The 17,535-nt window shown below is 51.1% G+C and overlaps 1 protein-coding gene across 2 annotated transcripts; it reads right to left on the bottom strand.

Annotated features, from left to right (window-relative positions):
• Positions 1–2,555: 2,555 nt before the first annotated feature.
• On the bottom strand, positions 2,556–16,959 carry ACADS (acyl-CoA dehydrogenase short chain). 2 transcript variants are annotated; one of them, XM_051805452.1, is made up of 13 exons: positions 16,732–16,959; positions 16,159–16,272; positions 15,555–15,663; positions 15,145–15,317; positions 9,591–9,751; positions 7,776–7,925; positions 7,481–7,592; positions 6,968–7,119; positions 6,523–6,693; positions 5,177–5,314; positions 4,818–4,913; positions 4,520–4,576; positions 2,556–3,871 (listed from the first exon to the last, which is right to left on the bottom strand). In XM_051805452.1, the coding sequence occupies exons 1-13, from the start codon at positions 16,937–16,939 to the stop codon at positions 3,719–3,721; spliced, it is 1,794 nt and encodes a 597-aa protein (XP_051661412.1). In that variant the 5' UTR covers positions 16,940–16,959; the 3' UTR covers positions 2,556–3,718. The 2 variants fall into 2 exon arrangements, with proteins under 2 accessions (XP_051661412.1, XP_051661413.1); XM_051805453.1 differs by lacking the exons at positions 15,145–15,317; positions 15,555–15,663; positions 16,159–16,272; positions 16,732–16,959 and adding an exon at positions 10,040–10,175.
• Positions 16,960–17,535: the final 576 nt, after the last annotated feature.

The following is a 17,535-nucleotide window of genomic DNA, read 5'->3' as shown; positions in this document are numbered from 1 at the left end:
AACCTTGCAAACATGAGGAGTTCCAAAATGGCCTGGGGTGTGTGGCCAGTCTGTGTGGGCAGAAAGTGTGAGAAGTGGAAACAGGTCACCCTGTGTCAGTACTGGCCTGTTGGGGCACCCAGGGCAGTCACAGCCTCACCCAGCTGGTGTGAGGGCACGGGGCACTGCCTGGGAGCACAGAGTGTTCGTGAGAGAAGGGGAAGCACTCACTGAGGGAATCAGGAAACACATACTGAGGGTTGAGTGGCTTCCCCTGCTTAGAATGACCTCTTTGGAGGGGGAAGTGGAGGGAAGGCTCCCAAGTATTTTTCTTTTTATACAATTAGTGAGTAGAATTTGAAATTAATTTTTTAAGTAAATGGTAATGAACTCCATTTTTCATTCAAGTTACAGCGCTGTCGCATTTTCTTACCTCCATTCCATGTCTTCTTCCTGTTATTGGGTTTTTTTACCTCAGGATGTCTCTCAAATTTGGTGTTTTCCATGCCTTCCAACTTCCCTACATAACCTGAATGTGTGATCTGTGTTGAGGGCTCTCAACTTGGGTAAAACAAAGTTTTAATTTAAAATCAAAATATATTTGTCCTTTTTTCCTAACAGCTAACACTGTCAGAAGAGACTGGTGGAGCAGACTGTTGTGCTGTGAAAGCAGTACTGCAGCAGGTTCAGCTTAGTCCTGTAAAACTTGCTTGCTTAAACATGGAAGGCTGAAATGGCACTTCCGGGGTTTTTTTTTGGAATTGTGTGAAATGGAGTGATGAGCCCTGTCCTGCTGTGCTGTGAGGTAGATGCTTCCAAGGGGGAGCCAAACTCCAGGCAGCTCGTCATTCCTGGTGAGGGATGGGACAGAAAGGATGTGTCTCATGTCTGTGCTCCCCAGGAGTTAAGTATTTCTCACCTGTGTGTATTTAATTGTAGCAGCCCAGAACAGCTCTCCTCTTCCTTTAGTCTGTTGGGAACTCAAATGAAGAATCTGTGAGCTTTAAGTGTGATAAAAAAATCTATCAATTTTAAGGTCCTTGTTACTGTAACTGTTTCCTAAGAAAGGATTCTACTTTGGGCTCCCCGTTTCATCCCCAGCAATCTGCCTCTTAACCAGTTTCATGTACACTTAGAGCACCGTGGGGCAAAAACCACAATGTCCTTGAAAAGTGGCTTATCTCCTTCCCCTTAATTGTTTCTAATTTATGTATGACCTGATTTTCCCATCTCGGTGCCCCAACTCTGGATGTTGGCCGAGTTTGTAAAGTGATAAAAAGTTACAGCTTCCCCTGCAGCAGCCTCTTCTTCCCAAGGAGAGCGGGCCCTGCCCACACCTGGCTGGGATGGTGCTGTCTGGGGGTGGCTGGGTAAGAGCTCCTCGTTTAATGCTGCAGAACTCGTTTGTGTTTTGCACGTTCAGCAGTTCCTTTGCAGCAGCCCTGAGGAGCAGAGGCACAGGCAGCAGAGAGTTCTCTCAGCCAGCAGCAGTGAGGAGTAAGCTTGTAGTATCTTGTTCTGAGAAAAGCCATGGCTTTGCTCTGGGAGCTCTGGGCCTTTTTGTGTAAGTGTGCTGTTTACCCCAGAGCACTGCTGTGACCACTGCAGTGTCACAGGTCACTGATCTCTCTCTGCCCCTGTGGCAGCAGGGAAGGTATTGCATCCAGGTATTCCCAAAAGCAGGTTCTGCCCACAGGCACAGCAGCAGGGCTCTCCCAAGAACAGGCCATTACTTGATGCTCCCCCGCAGTGTTCTCTGCCCACAAGGGATTTGGTCCATCAGGACTGTAGGTTCTCCAGGTGTTCTGTGTCAGCCGAGGTGGTCACTGTCACCATGGGGTGTGTACAGGGGCGGTTTCCTTCCGCTCTGGAGAGAAGCTGCAGCCAATTAGAGCTGGTAATGAGGGAGGCAAGTGCTGACAGCCAGCAAAGGGGACCTGAGAGAAGCAGCTGGATGAGAGGGGAACAGGGCAGCCGGGTGGCAGGAGTGTGACTGACTCTCTGGGTCACCGGGATTCCAGTGACCTCAGCACACGAGGTCAGTGCAGATGAGCACCGAGCAGGAACTCTGCATTCTTAAGAGTCTTCACATCCCTGCAGCTCCTGTTCTAGCTGAGTGGCTGCAAGGAGAAATTAGTGCAAAATAATATCACACTTCCTCCCACAGAGTCATAGAAGTGAGCCTTCAGCAGTCAAAATGGTGACACAGGATAAAATCAAGCTACAAAAGCGTCTCTCTCCTACAAGGTCTCCATAATGTACAACAGAATCACAGTCACAGTCATGGGAATGGTTTTCCAATAGGACTATTCCTGTTGAATGCATTGCCTGGCTCTGTTTCTGTCAATCCTTATGTTTGTGAGAGCAGCAGGAGAAGCTCAGCACCTGAGGACCTTGCCCCAACACGCTGTTGCCCTCCAGCGCCCTGCAGAGGGATGCATGGCTGACATCACTGAGAACTGGTCTCACTGGTACACACGGGCCCTGCTGGTTTCTGCTTCTGGGTCTTGTGACTGGAAGAAAATAATCTAAATTAATTCACATTTGCATCAAAAAAAAAGAGGGAGGGACTGGTGGTCCTTCAAAGTCTGGTTTTATTTGTCTTCTCTGCTCTCTCACGTATGGCAGAATCCTGCTCTTCTTCTCTCCACACAAGTCTAAATAAATGGCACCACAGGAACATAACCATTTACCTCTAGTGTACTCCTCTGGACAAGGGGCTGGACCAGACAGTCCAGGTCTTAATTCTCTCCATCTTTTCCTGAGTTGAGAGTTTTTCCTATGGCTGTTGAATCTTCTAAAAGGCAATGTCTTGACAAAGATCATTGATTGAGGACATGTGCTACTGCTAAAGCTTCATGGTAAGGTTTGTGTGTCATCTGTTTTCCTCCTTGTTGCCCAAAAGGGATTTAAAGGCTGTTACTGCCCCTTCAGGCACTTCCTTTCTTATTCATATTGCAGAAGCAGATTTGGGAGCAGAGGTTTCTTTGGCCTTTTTTTTTTTACAAAAAAAGTCTCAGGCACTGCAGCTTTTTTGCCCTTTGCTTCTATCCCTGCATCCCAGAGCAGCAGAGTGAGGAGGTGCTGGGCTTTGCTGGCCAGTTCAAGGGATTCTTTCTGATCTATGTTTTCACATGTCCACAGAGGGTAACCACAGCCTGTGCTCAGCCCCTCTGTGCATATGTAATTCCTGCATGTCCTGTCTGGCTCCTCTCCTGCTGGTAGAGGGAAGAAGTGCCCTGCTGCAGGATTACCTCCACACAGCCTGTGTCCAATTAGGAGCTCCCAAACACACCTGAAATTCAAGGCACTGTGACCTGCAGCCTGGATTGGGGTGAAGGGGTCACAGCTCTCAGCACCTCTAACTCTGGCACTGTTTATCCAGTGCCTGGTAGCGACAAATTTTCCAAAACAGGCACTGGCTGGGAAGGGCACAAGGAGAGCTGCTGACTTCACTGAACAGCCAAGGCCATTTTGGCACTACCAAACCCATCCAGTGCTCCAGGAGAAGCCCCACACTGCCCTACCAGCACAGGTTGTCTCCTCCCTCCTGCACTCACAGCTTACAAACCTCAGTCCAGCCACTGTCCAAGGAAGAGTCAGTACATTGTACATTGAGGGTCAGTTACTCATTGGTGAGGAAAACCTCCATCATTGGCCTCATTCTAGAGGGTCAAACTTGATCACTGTTGAGCACCATTACGAGGCACTTGGGCAGTGTGTGGCCCTCCTGGCCGCCTCAGCCTCGGTAGGCCTTGAGCAGCTGGCCTGCGATCACCAGTCTCTGGATCTCACTGGTCCCCTCGTAGATCTCGGTGATCCGGGCATCCCGGTAGTGCCGCTCCGCCGGCATCTCCGTCACATAGCCCATCCCACCCAGGATCTGGATGGCCTGAAGTAAGAGCAGCAAGTTAGACAGGAAGCAGGGTCAAGGAGTTTGTTGTCTACAGAACACAAGCACAGCCACTTTAACAGGAGCTGAGCCCACTGCACGTGTAACTGGGAGGGATGGTACCCAGGGGGGTGACTGCAGCTTGTTTGCAATCAAAAGAATAAACAGCATTTGAGCTGGGTAAGAGCAATACTGATGACCCAGACAGAGAATTAATTGCTTCAGTTATCTGTTAGTGATCCATGTTCAGCTAAGATGCTTTTATTAAGGACAGGGGACACTAAATGGAGATACACAGGGCCTGTTCCAGGTGCAGTGGTGCTGACTGGTGTGCCAGTGCTCTGTCTCCCACACTGCTGATCCTACTCAAAGCTGCCACTACCCTGGACAGCAGCAGGCACATATCACTGTAGTAATACAGCTACCACAGGCCAGTATAAATCCTTGCCCCCATCCTGCTCCCCCACAGCCCAGAAGAAGGCTGTGCTAACCAGCTTCAGCCACAGGGGTTGAGTAGCTGGTTGGTTGGTTTGTTTAAAAAATAAATTAATAAATTCCATCCCACCTTCCCAAAGCACTTGTGTTGTGTGACAACCAAACATCCCTCTCCACGTGCTGTATACCACAGGTGTCAGTGGAAGCAGTTACCTGATGAGCGATGGCTGTTGCAGCTTCTGATGCAGCCAGTTTGGCCATCGCCGCTTCCTTTGGGGAAGGAAAACATCACTGAGGGTGCAGCTGTGGCAAAAAGGAACCCCTCACCTGCTTGAGCCCTCACAGCCCAGCTGTGCAGAGACAGGACTGACGTTGTGCCAGCTGGGAGCAGCCACCCCTCTCTCCTCGGCTACAACCAGCACTGAGCACAGGGACCTGCTCAGAGTGCGGCTCCCCAGCCCTGAGCCTGTGCCCTGCTGTCACTGCTGGACAGATGCAGGGCTGGCAATACCTTAGTGAAGGGCTTCCCGTTGTCCTTCAGCATAGCAGCTCTCCAGGTCAGCAGGCGGGCACCCTCCAAGGCCACAGCCATGTCTGCCAGCTTGAACTGCAACGACAAACACTGCCTTTGGCCCAGGGCCTCTGCTGCACAAGGACACTCAGCTGAATTCTCCCACCCCTGGGGCCACTGGGAGAGGAGCCTGCATCCAAACAATCCGTTTTAACAGTGTTCAGAAATGGAAATTATTACCCTGTTTATCCCAGGCAGTGCAAAGTGCACTGTGTTGCTGACACCATGCCTCAGAGCACACATGGACTTTCCACCAGCCCCAGCACCGTGGGGAGCTGCCCCGTGTGCCCAGCTCGTACCTGCACTGCCTGGAGCTTTGTGATGGGCGACCCAAAGGCCATTCTCTTCTCAGCATAATCCACAGCACAGTCCAGAGCTGCCTGTGCTATTCCAAGAGCCTGTGAGGCAATTCCAATCCTTCCTCCATCCAGAGTTTGCTGAGAAAGACATAAAATACCTGCTAAGTCAAGTAATACTTTATCAAAAATAGTAGATTCGTATATCTGTTTCTGGGAAGCGCTGTAGCCTCAGAACCCTCTGGTCAGACACCTCCTTGATTCAGAATATCCCCAGTTAGGTAGGAATAGAGAGCTATAACAAGTACTGGGCACTGTGGAGAGAAGGGGAGCAAAAAGGAGAGGTGTTGCTTCTTATTAGCTGGGAAGAAAAAAAGCCCAGTGCAAAATAAGGGAAACAGCACAACAAGAAGCATCTGCTCTGGAACGAGCTGGAAAGAACCCTTCAGCCAGACCCCTGGCTCACTGTGCAGCTCAGTTTACTTTAACTGAAAAATATTGGAAATCTGATAAATTTTCCTCTTTTGCCCTCATCATTAGGACACTGAAGCATTTTTTAAACTAAGAAGTGAATCCAGTCAATAATCTGACTTAGCTCAAACACCTGCCCATTAGGCTTTTAACTGGTGACCTGCCTCACTGTGCACAGGAAGAGATTGCAGCACAGGGAGAAAAGGCTTCATCTTCTCAGTCCAGGGCTGAGGGTCTTCAAAAGTTATTGGTGACTGGCAGGTTCTTTTAGTTTGGGACATAATGGAATGGGCTGTGCTCCAGGGAGCTTGGCCATTTCAAAAAACAACAAAGGGTGTTTTGCCCCTACAGAGAGAGCAGTGACCACTTCCAAGGGGCAGTGCCTCACTGCAGGGAACATGCTGTTCCCAGCTGCCTGGCTCCTCCTCAGAAGTCACACATATGCCATAACTCAGCTGTCATCCACCTTGAGACACTATCCAGAGGTTTTCCTGGGCCTCCAGGACAACTTCCCTCTGCCACAGTATTTAAGCAAAATATCATGTTTTTTCTTTATCCGTGGGTACAAACTGGAGAAAGAGAGGGTTGGGAAAGGAGAACACAAAATACACCACTCCTGCTGACAGCACCTCAGTGGCATCAGCATTGCTTTAGCTGAGAACTGCCATGATAAAAGGGTTGCCAAGGATCTGTGGTAAATTAACCATTCGTCAATCTGTGGGAATGATTTCTCCCATGGTGGCAAGAGGGGTCAACAGCTTAACATGATATAGAAGACCTTATGGGAATGATTCTCAGGGAAGTGATCATGACTCTGGAAATGATTTACAAAATGGTAAAACTTGGGAGCTACAGCTGTGTCCTGATTCCTCTCTTACCATGGCGATTTTGAAGCCCATTCCCGGCTGCCCCAGGAGGTTGGCCTTGGGTATCCTGCAGTCCTCAAATATCAGGTTGGCAGTGGAAGAGGCTCGGATTCCCAGCTTGTCTTCTTTCTTCCCCAGTGACAGCCCAGGCGTTGGCATGGGAACCAAGAACGCGCTAATGCCCTGCAAAAAGACCAAATTCCTAAGAATGGTGCCACCTTCCCACTAACCTGGCTGTCCACAAGCTTCCTTCATTTTTCATATTAGCCACATGTCCAGATAACCAGGAGAAGGGAGGGGAGAGCTGAGACAGCACAAAGCCAGTGCACATCAGCCCCTCCTCTGCTCGATGCCTGCATGGCCCTAAAAACAGAATATCCAGACCTTTGCAAAGTGTTTCTCCCACACAACTCCTTCACTCCCGCCTCTTTTTCCTGACTGATCCCAAGGAACGTACCTTGTGCTTCAGGGATTTGTCTGTCGTGGCAAACACCACGGTGGCCGAGGCGTCCCAGGCATTGGTGATCCAGGCCTTGGTGCCGTTCAGAACCCACTCGTCCCCGTCCAGCCGCGCCACCGTGGAGGCCGCGCCCGCGTCGCTGCCGTTCCCTGGGCGAGGCACCACCAAACCAGCCTCAGGCCACCTGTGCCAGCCTGGGGGACAAACCCACCCCCTGCCCACACCCCCTCAGCTCACAGCACCTCCTCAGCTGTGGCAGTGTCACCACTGTCCCTCCCACAGGACCCGGACAGGGAGCAGAAAGGCCAGTGTGTCCAGAGCTCCGCTCACTGAGGGGATGAGCATTTTCAGCTGGGACCATGGGATGGCAGTTCACACTTGGGGCACTGGGACTTCACTTAGAACTGCTACAAACCACCTTTCTACAAACTCTTACAATTTCACAGACCTAAAGTCCACCCTAAACCTGACCAAGGAAAGAAGCAACAGGGATGGTAACAGTCACATCACCTGGTTCACTGAGGGCAAAACATCCAATTTTCTCTCCACTGGTGAAGGGAGCAATCCACTTGTGCTTCTGCTCTTCGGAGCCAAACTTGAGTATTGGCCCTAAATACAGGGACTTTAATAATTGAGTGTTGTTAGTGCCTCTTAAAGGTACAACCAACCCAGTAACTCCCTCATGCCTACGTGCTCTCCAACACACCAGAACCCACCACAGGAACAGATCCATTTCTCCCAGGCACCCCTCCCCAGCAGTAACCCCCCAGTGCCAGCCAGCTGCACCCCTGTCCCTCACACTCACGTTGTTGACGCTGACGATGACACCCGTGGAGGCGCAGCCCCTGCTGATCTCCTCCACGGCAATGGAATAGGCCAAGTAGTCCAGGCCTGCTCCTTTGTACTTCTCTGGCACATCCATAGCCAGCAGCCCTAGGCTACCCATCTTCTTCACCTGCACACAGGGAATGGAGAGGTCAGATCCTCTGCACCACCAGTGTCCCACAAAATACACCAGACACGTGGAGATAAGGAAGGGTCAGGGGAGGGCTGCACTCAGAGGAAAAGATGCCACAACTCCTGTGAAATGGGAATCTGACTGTACAGACTGCTAAGTGTCCCCAGGGCCTGGTGAATTCAGCAGGAGCTGTACTTGGTCATTGTTACTTAGGCTCTTGCTAGTGTAGAGAGGTCTCTTCAGTACCAGGAAAGGGGGAGCCTTGTGAAGGTGAAATCAGGAGACAGAACCTCACCAGCACTTCCTCAGCCTCCCAGCAAAGCTTCTCCCCTTGCATGTCTCCTGTCAGTAGGAAGATTTCAATGGGACATCTAACTGATAAAAATCATCAGAACTTTACCTAGGACTGCACAGGGGAAGAATTTTATAGAATGAATGACCCACAGAACACATTGCAAGAAGGTGATTGGTTTTTCATTTCCATTAAAGTCAGATTTTGCTTCCCATAGAATTTAATTGTTGGTTACATTCCACACTGTTCCACCCCAAATTCCTCAGCTGGACCCCTGGCTCTGCAACCATAAACTCTTCACAGTCTCACTATAAGTCTTTTGTTAATGTTTTGCAACATAGAAGAGAAAAAACAAGCTTTGCTTTGTTTTCATATTTAAGATGTCAAGCTTCTGGTGTTGCAAAAATAAGGTGTTACCAGCCCCTGTTTGCTTTAAGAGAAACCTGGGGGAATTTTTAAACAAATCATTTCCCTCCTGTAAGGATACCCAACACAGCAGTCCTTGACATCCAATCCAGAGGATGAACAGGACAGAAACTCCTTCTATGTTGCTTTATAACCACTGTTTACATTTTCAGTTTTTCCCTACACATTCAAGTGAAAAGACTCAAAATCAAATGTAAAATTCACAGATGAGAACAGTAAGGAAAAGGGTTGTTTTCTTCCTTTGAGTAAGTGTGACTTTCCTGGCTACCTTCCTTACTCCTTAATAGAAAGAGGAGTGTGACAAAACTCACATGCCTCCAACTGTGTTTGTTTGGAGCCTCTTGGCTAGCACAACAGGATCTGTTTTTCTGAAGCTTCCTATTTCAACACACACAGACTACACTGCTGTGTCTTTCCACAAGAGAAATCACAGGTTTGGCTGGAATCTCAATTTGTTCACAGTCCCAGAGGATGACCAACAGGCATCTCTTATCTCCTAATCACTTCTTTCCACCATCTGTAATGCACTCAGGTCATCTCTGCCTCCTCACTGTAAACCATTTTTATGGTAATGTGCAACCTTTAAAAGTATTTTATAATACACTGATTTTATAATAATATTTTATTTTAAAATAAATTGATTTTATAATAAATTGATTTTATAACTCAATTGTTTTATAGCCCATAGGTATGTCGGTAAGGGAACTGAAAATTCAGCAGTACTAAAGCCAGATATAGAGAGACACAAGTAAAGGTGAAGAGCTCAAAACGTCCTGTGGGCTTTAAGACCTCCATACTCACAGAACTCTCCCACAAGTCGGTCTGAACTTCAATTTTCCGCTACTCTGGAGCTGGACGCACATTTTGCCTCAGCCCGGACGGTCCTGCCCCAGAGCAGCGGCCGGGGGGGCTCCGGCTGTGCCATTCCCGCTCCTTATGCCCACCTGCTCGGCCGGGAAGCGGTGCTCCTTGTCCAGCTGCGCCGCCAGTGGCATCAGCTCCTTTTCAGCGAAGTCCCGCACGGTCTCCCGCAGCATCTGGTGCGTCTCGGGCAGCTCCGCGCTCTGGTACACGGTGTGCAGGCGGCGGCACCGCAGGGACAGCGCTGCAACGGGGACGGGGCTCAGCGCCGGTGCCGCTGGGGTACGGGTGGGAGAAGGAGAAGGGACTTTTCCTGAAGGACTCACGGGCCCCCCTCCCCGGGGCCACAGCCGTGGCTCCCCTCAAGGGCGGCGCCGCTCGCGCGGCTGAGGGGACCCGCCTCAGGCAGGGCCTGAAGGGCACCGGGGCGCCGCCTCCCGCGCAGGCCGCGGCCCCTTCCCGCCCCTCCCGCGTGCCCCGCAGCCCCCCTTGAGCAGCCGTGGCGTAACGAGGCTCCTCTCGGCGCCCTCACCCCGGGGGGCTCCGCCGCGGGCCACGATCGCCGCCATCGCCGCCGCCGCCATCGCGCCGCCTCACGGAGCGCGCGCGCCGCGCATGCGCCGCAGCAGCGCCCCCTAGCGGCGGAGGACCAGCCCCTCCCCTCAGCCCCCGGCCCCGCCCCGGCCCCCCCCGGCCCCGCCCCCGGCCCCGAGCGCGGCCCCGCACAGGGAGGAAGGTCCTTTATTCCTCTTGCTGGTGACAAAATCAGGGGCTGTACAAATACAGCGGCACCGGGGGCCGCACGGACACCCCGGCACCCCCGCGGGCACCACGGGACGAAGGGGACAGCACGGAGGAGTCCACGCGCCAGCAGCCCCAAGGCCACACTGTGAGAGATATAAATAAATGTCCTGTGACAGCACTGGGATCCGGGCAGGAGAGGGGGGTGCTGGTGATCGTCCCGTTGCTGCAGAGGAAGAGGTGCTGCCTCCATCAGGCTGCCTTCCCTTAGCCTTGTCCTCAGCAGAAAGCTCCAGGAGAGTTTGTGGGTCTCACTGACAGCCAGGTAGGCTCTGGGCAGCACGAAGGAGCTCCGTGGGATGGGACAGCAGGGCAGAATGCGGGGAAACAGCTGAAGAGGAGGTGATGAAACACAGAACTGAGATGTAGAGTTGCTACATTTGGACCTTACTGCTTCACCACCACCTTCCTCGTTCATTTCTGTCTGCTGAACATCTGTTTCATTCTTCCTGGACCCTCAGATAAGTGGAACAAACATCCCCAAGCACCAAAGAGGAGCCTGCTGCTCCTCTGCAGCAAGAAACATTGAAAATCCTCAGGAAAACACACAAAGGAAGACACTTCCTACCAAAAACAGAGGACAAGGACAGCAGTATCCAGTCCATACAATAAGAGATAATCCTCCTTCACAAGGTGCAATATGTATTCCACACTCAGGTCATGAAAATAGCTCTCCAGAAAGCTTGCTGGCATGGATCCAAAGCCTCAAAGATGTGAAAAAGAGGTCCTTGCACTAATAGGGCAAATACTGGAAAAACTTAGCATGAGTTTATGGGTTTGGTCCCTTTTTTTGTTAGAGTAGAACTCAGTATGATCCCAACTGTTTTTTCTTTCCAATTCAGTATACAACCTGAGAGAAGCTGTTTGCACAGATACCTTTTCCCTTGCTCCAGCTCCAGCTGACTCTGAGAGCATCTCCCCTGCCTGCAGCACCTGGCTAGGACTGACCATGACAAGGATGTGATCCCATTGGAATTTCTTCTTAACTCACTGGCATAAGTAGCTTTGACCCATTGTTAAAGCATCAGAGCACACACTCTGGAAGGAAACTGGTCTGTTAAACCATATTTACCAAAGATATCATCCCTGCCACAAAGAAAAGAGGCTTTATAAGAAGTATGTAAGAGAAAAGGAATCCTAGGGAAGCGACTAAAGTAGGGAGAGGAGTTTGGAAATCCCCGACTTTCTGGATTACAATCAACTTTTTCAGTGCTGGGTTGCCCTCTTGTAGGGACTCTTTTTTTCCCTGCAGCATGCACTTTGGACAAAGACCACCTGATTTGGCAAAGCAGACAAATTCAGCTACAAACCATGGGGTGCTACTGCTGCCTGCGAGTCTCCCGGTTTTCCTCCAGTTTTCCTTTTCCTTATTGCTGAATGGCTGATACATTCACCAGCGCGAAAGCCACCGCGCCGGTGCTGTTTCCTGGTCTCTGCTGATGGCAAAGGACAGCAGGAGTTATTCCCTTTTCCTGCCGGAGTCTGCCGCCAGCAGCCGCTAGATGGGGCGCGCTCCCCGTGCGCGTCCCCGCCGGTGCCCGCCCGCGCCGGCCACGGGCCCTTCTGCCTTTGAGGAACCTTTACACACTGACACAGAAAACAGGAGGGCATCACCACACTTCACAAGAAACGCAAGCGGTTGCTTCGTAATAGGAAGTGCGATAAAAGTAATATTTGAAGGCACCTGGATCTATACTACTTACAAAATTCAGCTCAACGTGCTAAAGTTTCCCAGGGAATAACTAGCAGGCTCTTAAGACTGCTTCTGAGCACTTCAGGGTGAAAAACACACTTCCAGGCAGTTCTGCCTTATTGCATGTAACTCACAGCAAGGCAAACGCTTCCCACCTCACTGGCACCACAGGAGGCCTGCTGAAGACACTCACTGCAAGAGGCTTCTCGAGCTCCACCTTCCCAGCACCTTTAACTAATCCTGAAATAACCAAACAAGATTGCCTAAGTGCCTGTGGAGATGCTGGAGGGGATCCATGGTAGCAGAATGGTTCTTCATCTTTCAACCACGCAGACCTTGCCCCTCCGCATTCCCAAGACATTTGTTGTGGTTGCTCATGATTAATGCTGCACCCAGAACAGGTCATTTGTTGTGGTTAATCATAATTAAGTATCTTCCCAAGAGCTGGAGATTCTTTCATGGCTGCCACCCCACACACTTTCCCTGCTTACCCTGGTGCCAGCTGATGTTCCATGCCAAAGTTACTTCCATTAATCTGGAGGTAAAGGCAGTGGTTTCCTGTTGCTGTCTACGCATTAATAAGCTCTGGTTTGTGATGCCCCACTCAATCCTGCTTAAACAAACTACACTGAATCTTACTTAACACAACAGGTAACCAACCATATCCACCAAGGAGATAGGTTTCATCTGTCTCAAGAACAAATGGAATTAATGTTAGAGAAGGTCTCTAGTCTAGACACAACCTAACTCCCACGTACAAGAGACACAGCTGATCAGCCCAGTGTGGAGACAGGAAAAGTGCCAGTCTCAAGAGCCAGCAAAACTGGCAGAAAAGGGTTTTGATAGATGAGATTTTGCATGGTCAGGAGCCAGGCCCCAGTATGGCTACTGGCAACACACAGGTCTCCTCTTCCCACTGCACGGTGCTATCTCCCATCACCAGATCCCAAACACAGCTGTGAAACACTCCCTCTGGTCTGGTGGTATCTACCTCGACAGAACAACTTCCCAAACCATAAATAAGCAGCTGAGTAGGCAAAGCAGCGATGGGAACCCCAGCAGCTAAAAAGAAAATCATGTACATTCTCACTTTCCAAGGATCCCACTCTGTAACACTGAGTGAACTGACCCAGGAAGCTTTTAGCTACTAAATACCTCCACTGAAACAAAGCAAATGAGCTGGTGCTCCTCATAGCACCTCTGACAGATCATTTGGGTTTAGAAGTATAGACTGAAGCCTGGGAAACTCTGCTTCCTACACATTTTTCAAGTGATTCTCCACATTCTCCGTTTTTCCTCTAAGCCCCACTCCCCTACACCCCAGCCAGGCTGACAATGTGCTGTCCATCTAAAAAGCAACACATTCTGTAGCAAGAGCCAAAATTCCTACACAAAGGGAAGCAGGAGAAATGGTAAACATAGTGAGATTAACTTCAGCTCTAAGGTTGACCCCTGAGCTCTAACATGCAACAATTTGCTGACAAGAGCTCAAAGAGAAATGCTATCAGAGCGATAAAACCTTTTTCCCCTATCTCGTATCTCGAGTGAAATCTCTTGCAAAACACAGATTAAACTATTCTCAGGGGCAGCTCAGGCCCCCAGAGGCAGATGGAAGATTCCTGCACTGTTTAGAAGCAGAATAAGTCTCTTAGTTTATCTTTCTCACTGCAGAATACTGGGATACACCCTAAAAAGCAATGTCAGCGATGCTACAAACTAAACCACTGTGCACTAAAGAGAGGATCTATCCAACTAGAGAAGAGATCTGCTCTTCAGGCATCACTGGTTACTTGAAGGGGTAAGATTTTTTCAGCTAAGAAAAAGCTTAACACAAACAATCCGACCTCTTCAAAGAGAGCAGTCACCCAAGAGGTGAAGCATCAGAAGCACTAAGGTGCAACCTAACTATAAAGACTAAGAGCAACAATTGTGCCTCTTATCCATGACCTAACCAAGGTATCAGAAGGTAGCCAGGAACACAGGAGGAGAGGCAGGATATGCCGAGTGTCGGATAGAGAAGTGTTGCAGGGAGATTTCCTTCAGGAGCCTTCGCCTTTGCTTCATGTCCTCAGCCTCATGCACGGAGAAAAGGTTTGGCAAGAAGCCTTGCTGCACGAGACAGCAACTCTAGTCCGCTCCTGCACATCTGGAATGGTTAATGGCATCACAGCATCCAGCAGACAGGATGGCTACTGTCCCCCATTGTAAGCATAGTCGGCCTTGTTGTGCATTATCAACTTGTTGTCCACAAAGTAAAAGCTGTCCGAGCGCGTCTCGTACGGGTTTTCAACCATCAGACGGACTGTAAAGAGAAAGCTTCATTACATTCAACAGCCTGCCACAGTCAGGATAAAAAGGGCTCTGCCACTCCACTGCATTTACCAGGCTGATGCTCTGCCCTACCCAAGGGAGAGAAGCCAACTGCTGCTGAGCGCACTTCAAAGGCTCCGGCCTGCCCTTTCTTCCTATTCACAAGACAAGTGCTGTTAAAAGCAAACAAAGGGGGATCAAGCAATTTTACTCAAAAGGACCTTGGCAACTGCCAGAGCCGTGACTGGAGCAGAGCAGTGATCACATCTGTAAGCAGAAGGAGCACTGCCCACACAGGCAGGGTACAAACCCTGTGTCTCCTCCTGCATCCAGGCAGCCCCAGGAGGGCTCACGTGCTCCTGCTCTATCCACCCCCTGAGGTCAAACATACCCCATGCAATGTGTATTTGCAGAGATCTAGGCAGGCTCAAACACACCCCCTCAGTTCTGTTCCAAAGCAGGAGGCTCAAGCCCTAACAAAGCAAGTGCTGAAAATAGATGGGTGGCTACCAAAAGAACCCCTTTTCAGGATTTTGTTTTCTTCTGGGCTACACTACGAGGCATTAGGTGTGTCAGCCCTCTGACTCCAACCAGTTCTCGCAGACTGTGACTTAGCACAGGTTGTCTTAGGCTTTCATTTTCAAAGGAGGAGGCTTTGCAGCACAAATGTGTAATTCAGACAAGATTACACACTGCTTAAACCAGGAACCTGTATCTGTTTGTTCCTGTCGCCTCCATCCCAGTCACAACTTCTTTTACAAGTAGAGTCAGGGAGAAAATGAGCAGATGCACACAAACAAAACACCACTCAGCGTGGCAAAGGAGGTACTTACTAAGGTCTTCTGAGAGCTGAGGGAATTCATAGATGTGTTCACATGTGTTCCTGCTACTGGGGATGCAGAAGCCAAAATCAAAGTCAAAGTTCTTCAGCAGACGATCTCGGAAGTAATGCCTCTCAATCATTCGGAAGTTTGACACCGGCTTTTCTCCCACTGTGAATTCCACTCTGCACACAGAAAGCAGGAAAAAGCAGCTAAGATGATATACCTCTCTTCCTATTGGGAAGAACAGAGCCTTGGACCTGAGGCTACACAAGTGTGCAACAGATCATTCCAGAGAGAGACATCGATATTTGTAGTGTAAGACGGGCCCTCTCCAGTCTTTGACACAGTTTTGTTATAAACTGTCAAGTGACACTTTGTAAACACCCGACTCTCCCCTCATTCCATGAATCCCTACTCACGTTGCACCGACGGTCCGAAGCCGGAGGAACGCTGGGGTGAACTGGTACCGAACAAAGCGACCTGCACTCGCGTCCAGTTCACTGCTGTCCTCCTCCTCCTCCTCGTGCTCTAGAAAACACACCAGCTCAGAGTCACTCTGCTGATACTGTGTGTCCATGTAAGGTGATACTGGCCAGCCAGTGCATCAGCACAGGCTGGCTATTGCTTAGGTACTGAACATAAATACATTTAATAATTGGTCTGATTCTTATACTGGTACTAAGTAAAAATCTAAAAGATTTGCAGTGACAGTTGGTATTTGGTGGCTTCAGAGCTGATCTCACAGGATATACCCCATCACACGAAAGCACATGAAACCAACTCTGTACCATATCAAGTCCAAAAAGGAAAGATTTGCAGCTGGTAGGACTCCCCCATCTCACGAAAATCACATTTTTATGACAAGTTTCTCAGCAGAGATAAACTCAATCCTATGCTTAAAGGCAAGGAATTCAGTCACCAGGACATATCAAAGGACCTTTCTGCTTGGTTTGCACGGGTCCTGCATTGCAACTTCTCAGTTCTCTGAGTCTCTACTGTCCCTGCAATGTTAGTGTGATGTACCTGAGGCAGATGGCTTTGCAATTTCAAACAGCACTGTTCCAGTTTCAAGGTCCCGGATCTTAAACCTGGTGAAGTCAATGTTGTAAATGTTGTCCTCAGGTTTGCATAAATAATCTAGAAGAGAGAAAAAACACATAGTAACATTTCAAAATAACCCTGATCACTTACCAAATTAATTTCCTTTTTTGCTACCTCCAGCCCGTTAAGGGGCTCATTGTTTTGCAGAAGCTTCATGAAAGCAGGACAAAGTTAAGGATAGAAGAAACAAAGGCACGGTAGGTGCCAGGTAGCGGAAGGAGAAAGGGAAAGGATCGGGGCAGAAAAGCAGAGATCAGCATCCCAGCAGAAAACAAAGACAAAACGAAAAACCCACCAAAAACCCCCCCAAACTCCCCAAACTTTCTGGAAGTTGTAAGGAAGCTGCCGGTGGGCACACCCCGCTCTGCTGCGGCCACCGCCGCCCGAGTGCTCCCTCCCCGCCGCTTCCCCCGGGGACCCGCCGCTCCCGCCCCGGGGGCCCGTCCCGCAGAGCCCCGCGGAGCCCCCGCCGCGCCGGGCCCGGCCCGCACTCACTCTCCGTCACCCGGCACAGCCCCAGGACGTGCTCGGGCCGGACGGTCTCCAGCGCCAGCAACTCGGACTCGGTCCAGGGCGGCCGCGGCGCCGCGTCGGCCGATCCGCGGCGGCCCCGCAGGCGGCTCAGCGGCCCCGCGGATCCCGGCGGCGGCTTCTTGTCCGGCCCCGCCGCCGCCGCCGCCGCCCGCGCCCTGGAGCCGCTCATGGCCGCCGCCAAGATGGCCGCCGCCCGCCTCGGTAGCTATGGGAGCGCGGGGCGGGGCGGGGCCAGGGGGCCGTTGCCCGGCAACGCCGCGCCCGAAGCTCAGCAGGGCCCGGCGCGGCCGCGCCCGGATGGGTGACCCCAGAGCCGCGGCATCGAGACCCCCGGTGCGCAGCGGGACGGGCCGGAGGGGAAGGGGAGTTACTTGAGGGGAAAAAAAACCACAAGAAACAAACAAAACAAGCCCTCCTCCCGCTGCCCCGCTGCCAGCCCCCGCCCCGCTCCTGCCTGGGGAGCCGGGCATCACCCCTCGCTGGCATCACCCCGCTGCCGAAAGCACGGCCGGTGATGACAGAGCGGGTGTCCCCGAGAGCCCCGGTGCGGTCATGGGACGGGCTGTTTAGGGCACTTTTCGGGGAGCCGGTACGGTGTCAGCAAGGGGATGCCATGGAGCGACACCCCCCCGCTGCAGGGCCTGGGGACACCCCGGGCACACCGGAGGTGACAGCAGCAGACCCCGGACGAGCGTCCTGAGCCTGGTGGGAGGGACTGGGGAGGTCCCACTTGGAGTGACTCACAGGAGCATCAGATGGAGGAAA

The sequence above is a fragment of the Manacus candei genome, unplaced genomic scaffold (genome assembly GCF_025592945.1).
Source record: "Manacus candei isolate 608988 ecotype Guabito, Panama unplaced genomic scaffold, ASM2559294v1 h1tg000064l, whole genome shotgun sequence".
NCBI lineage: Eukaryota > Metazoa > Chordata > Aves > Passeriformes > Pipridae > Manacus > Manacus candei.
Note: the sequence above shows the minus strand (reverse complement) of the source record. Positions and strands in the feature narration are given on the sequence as shown.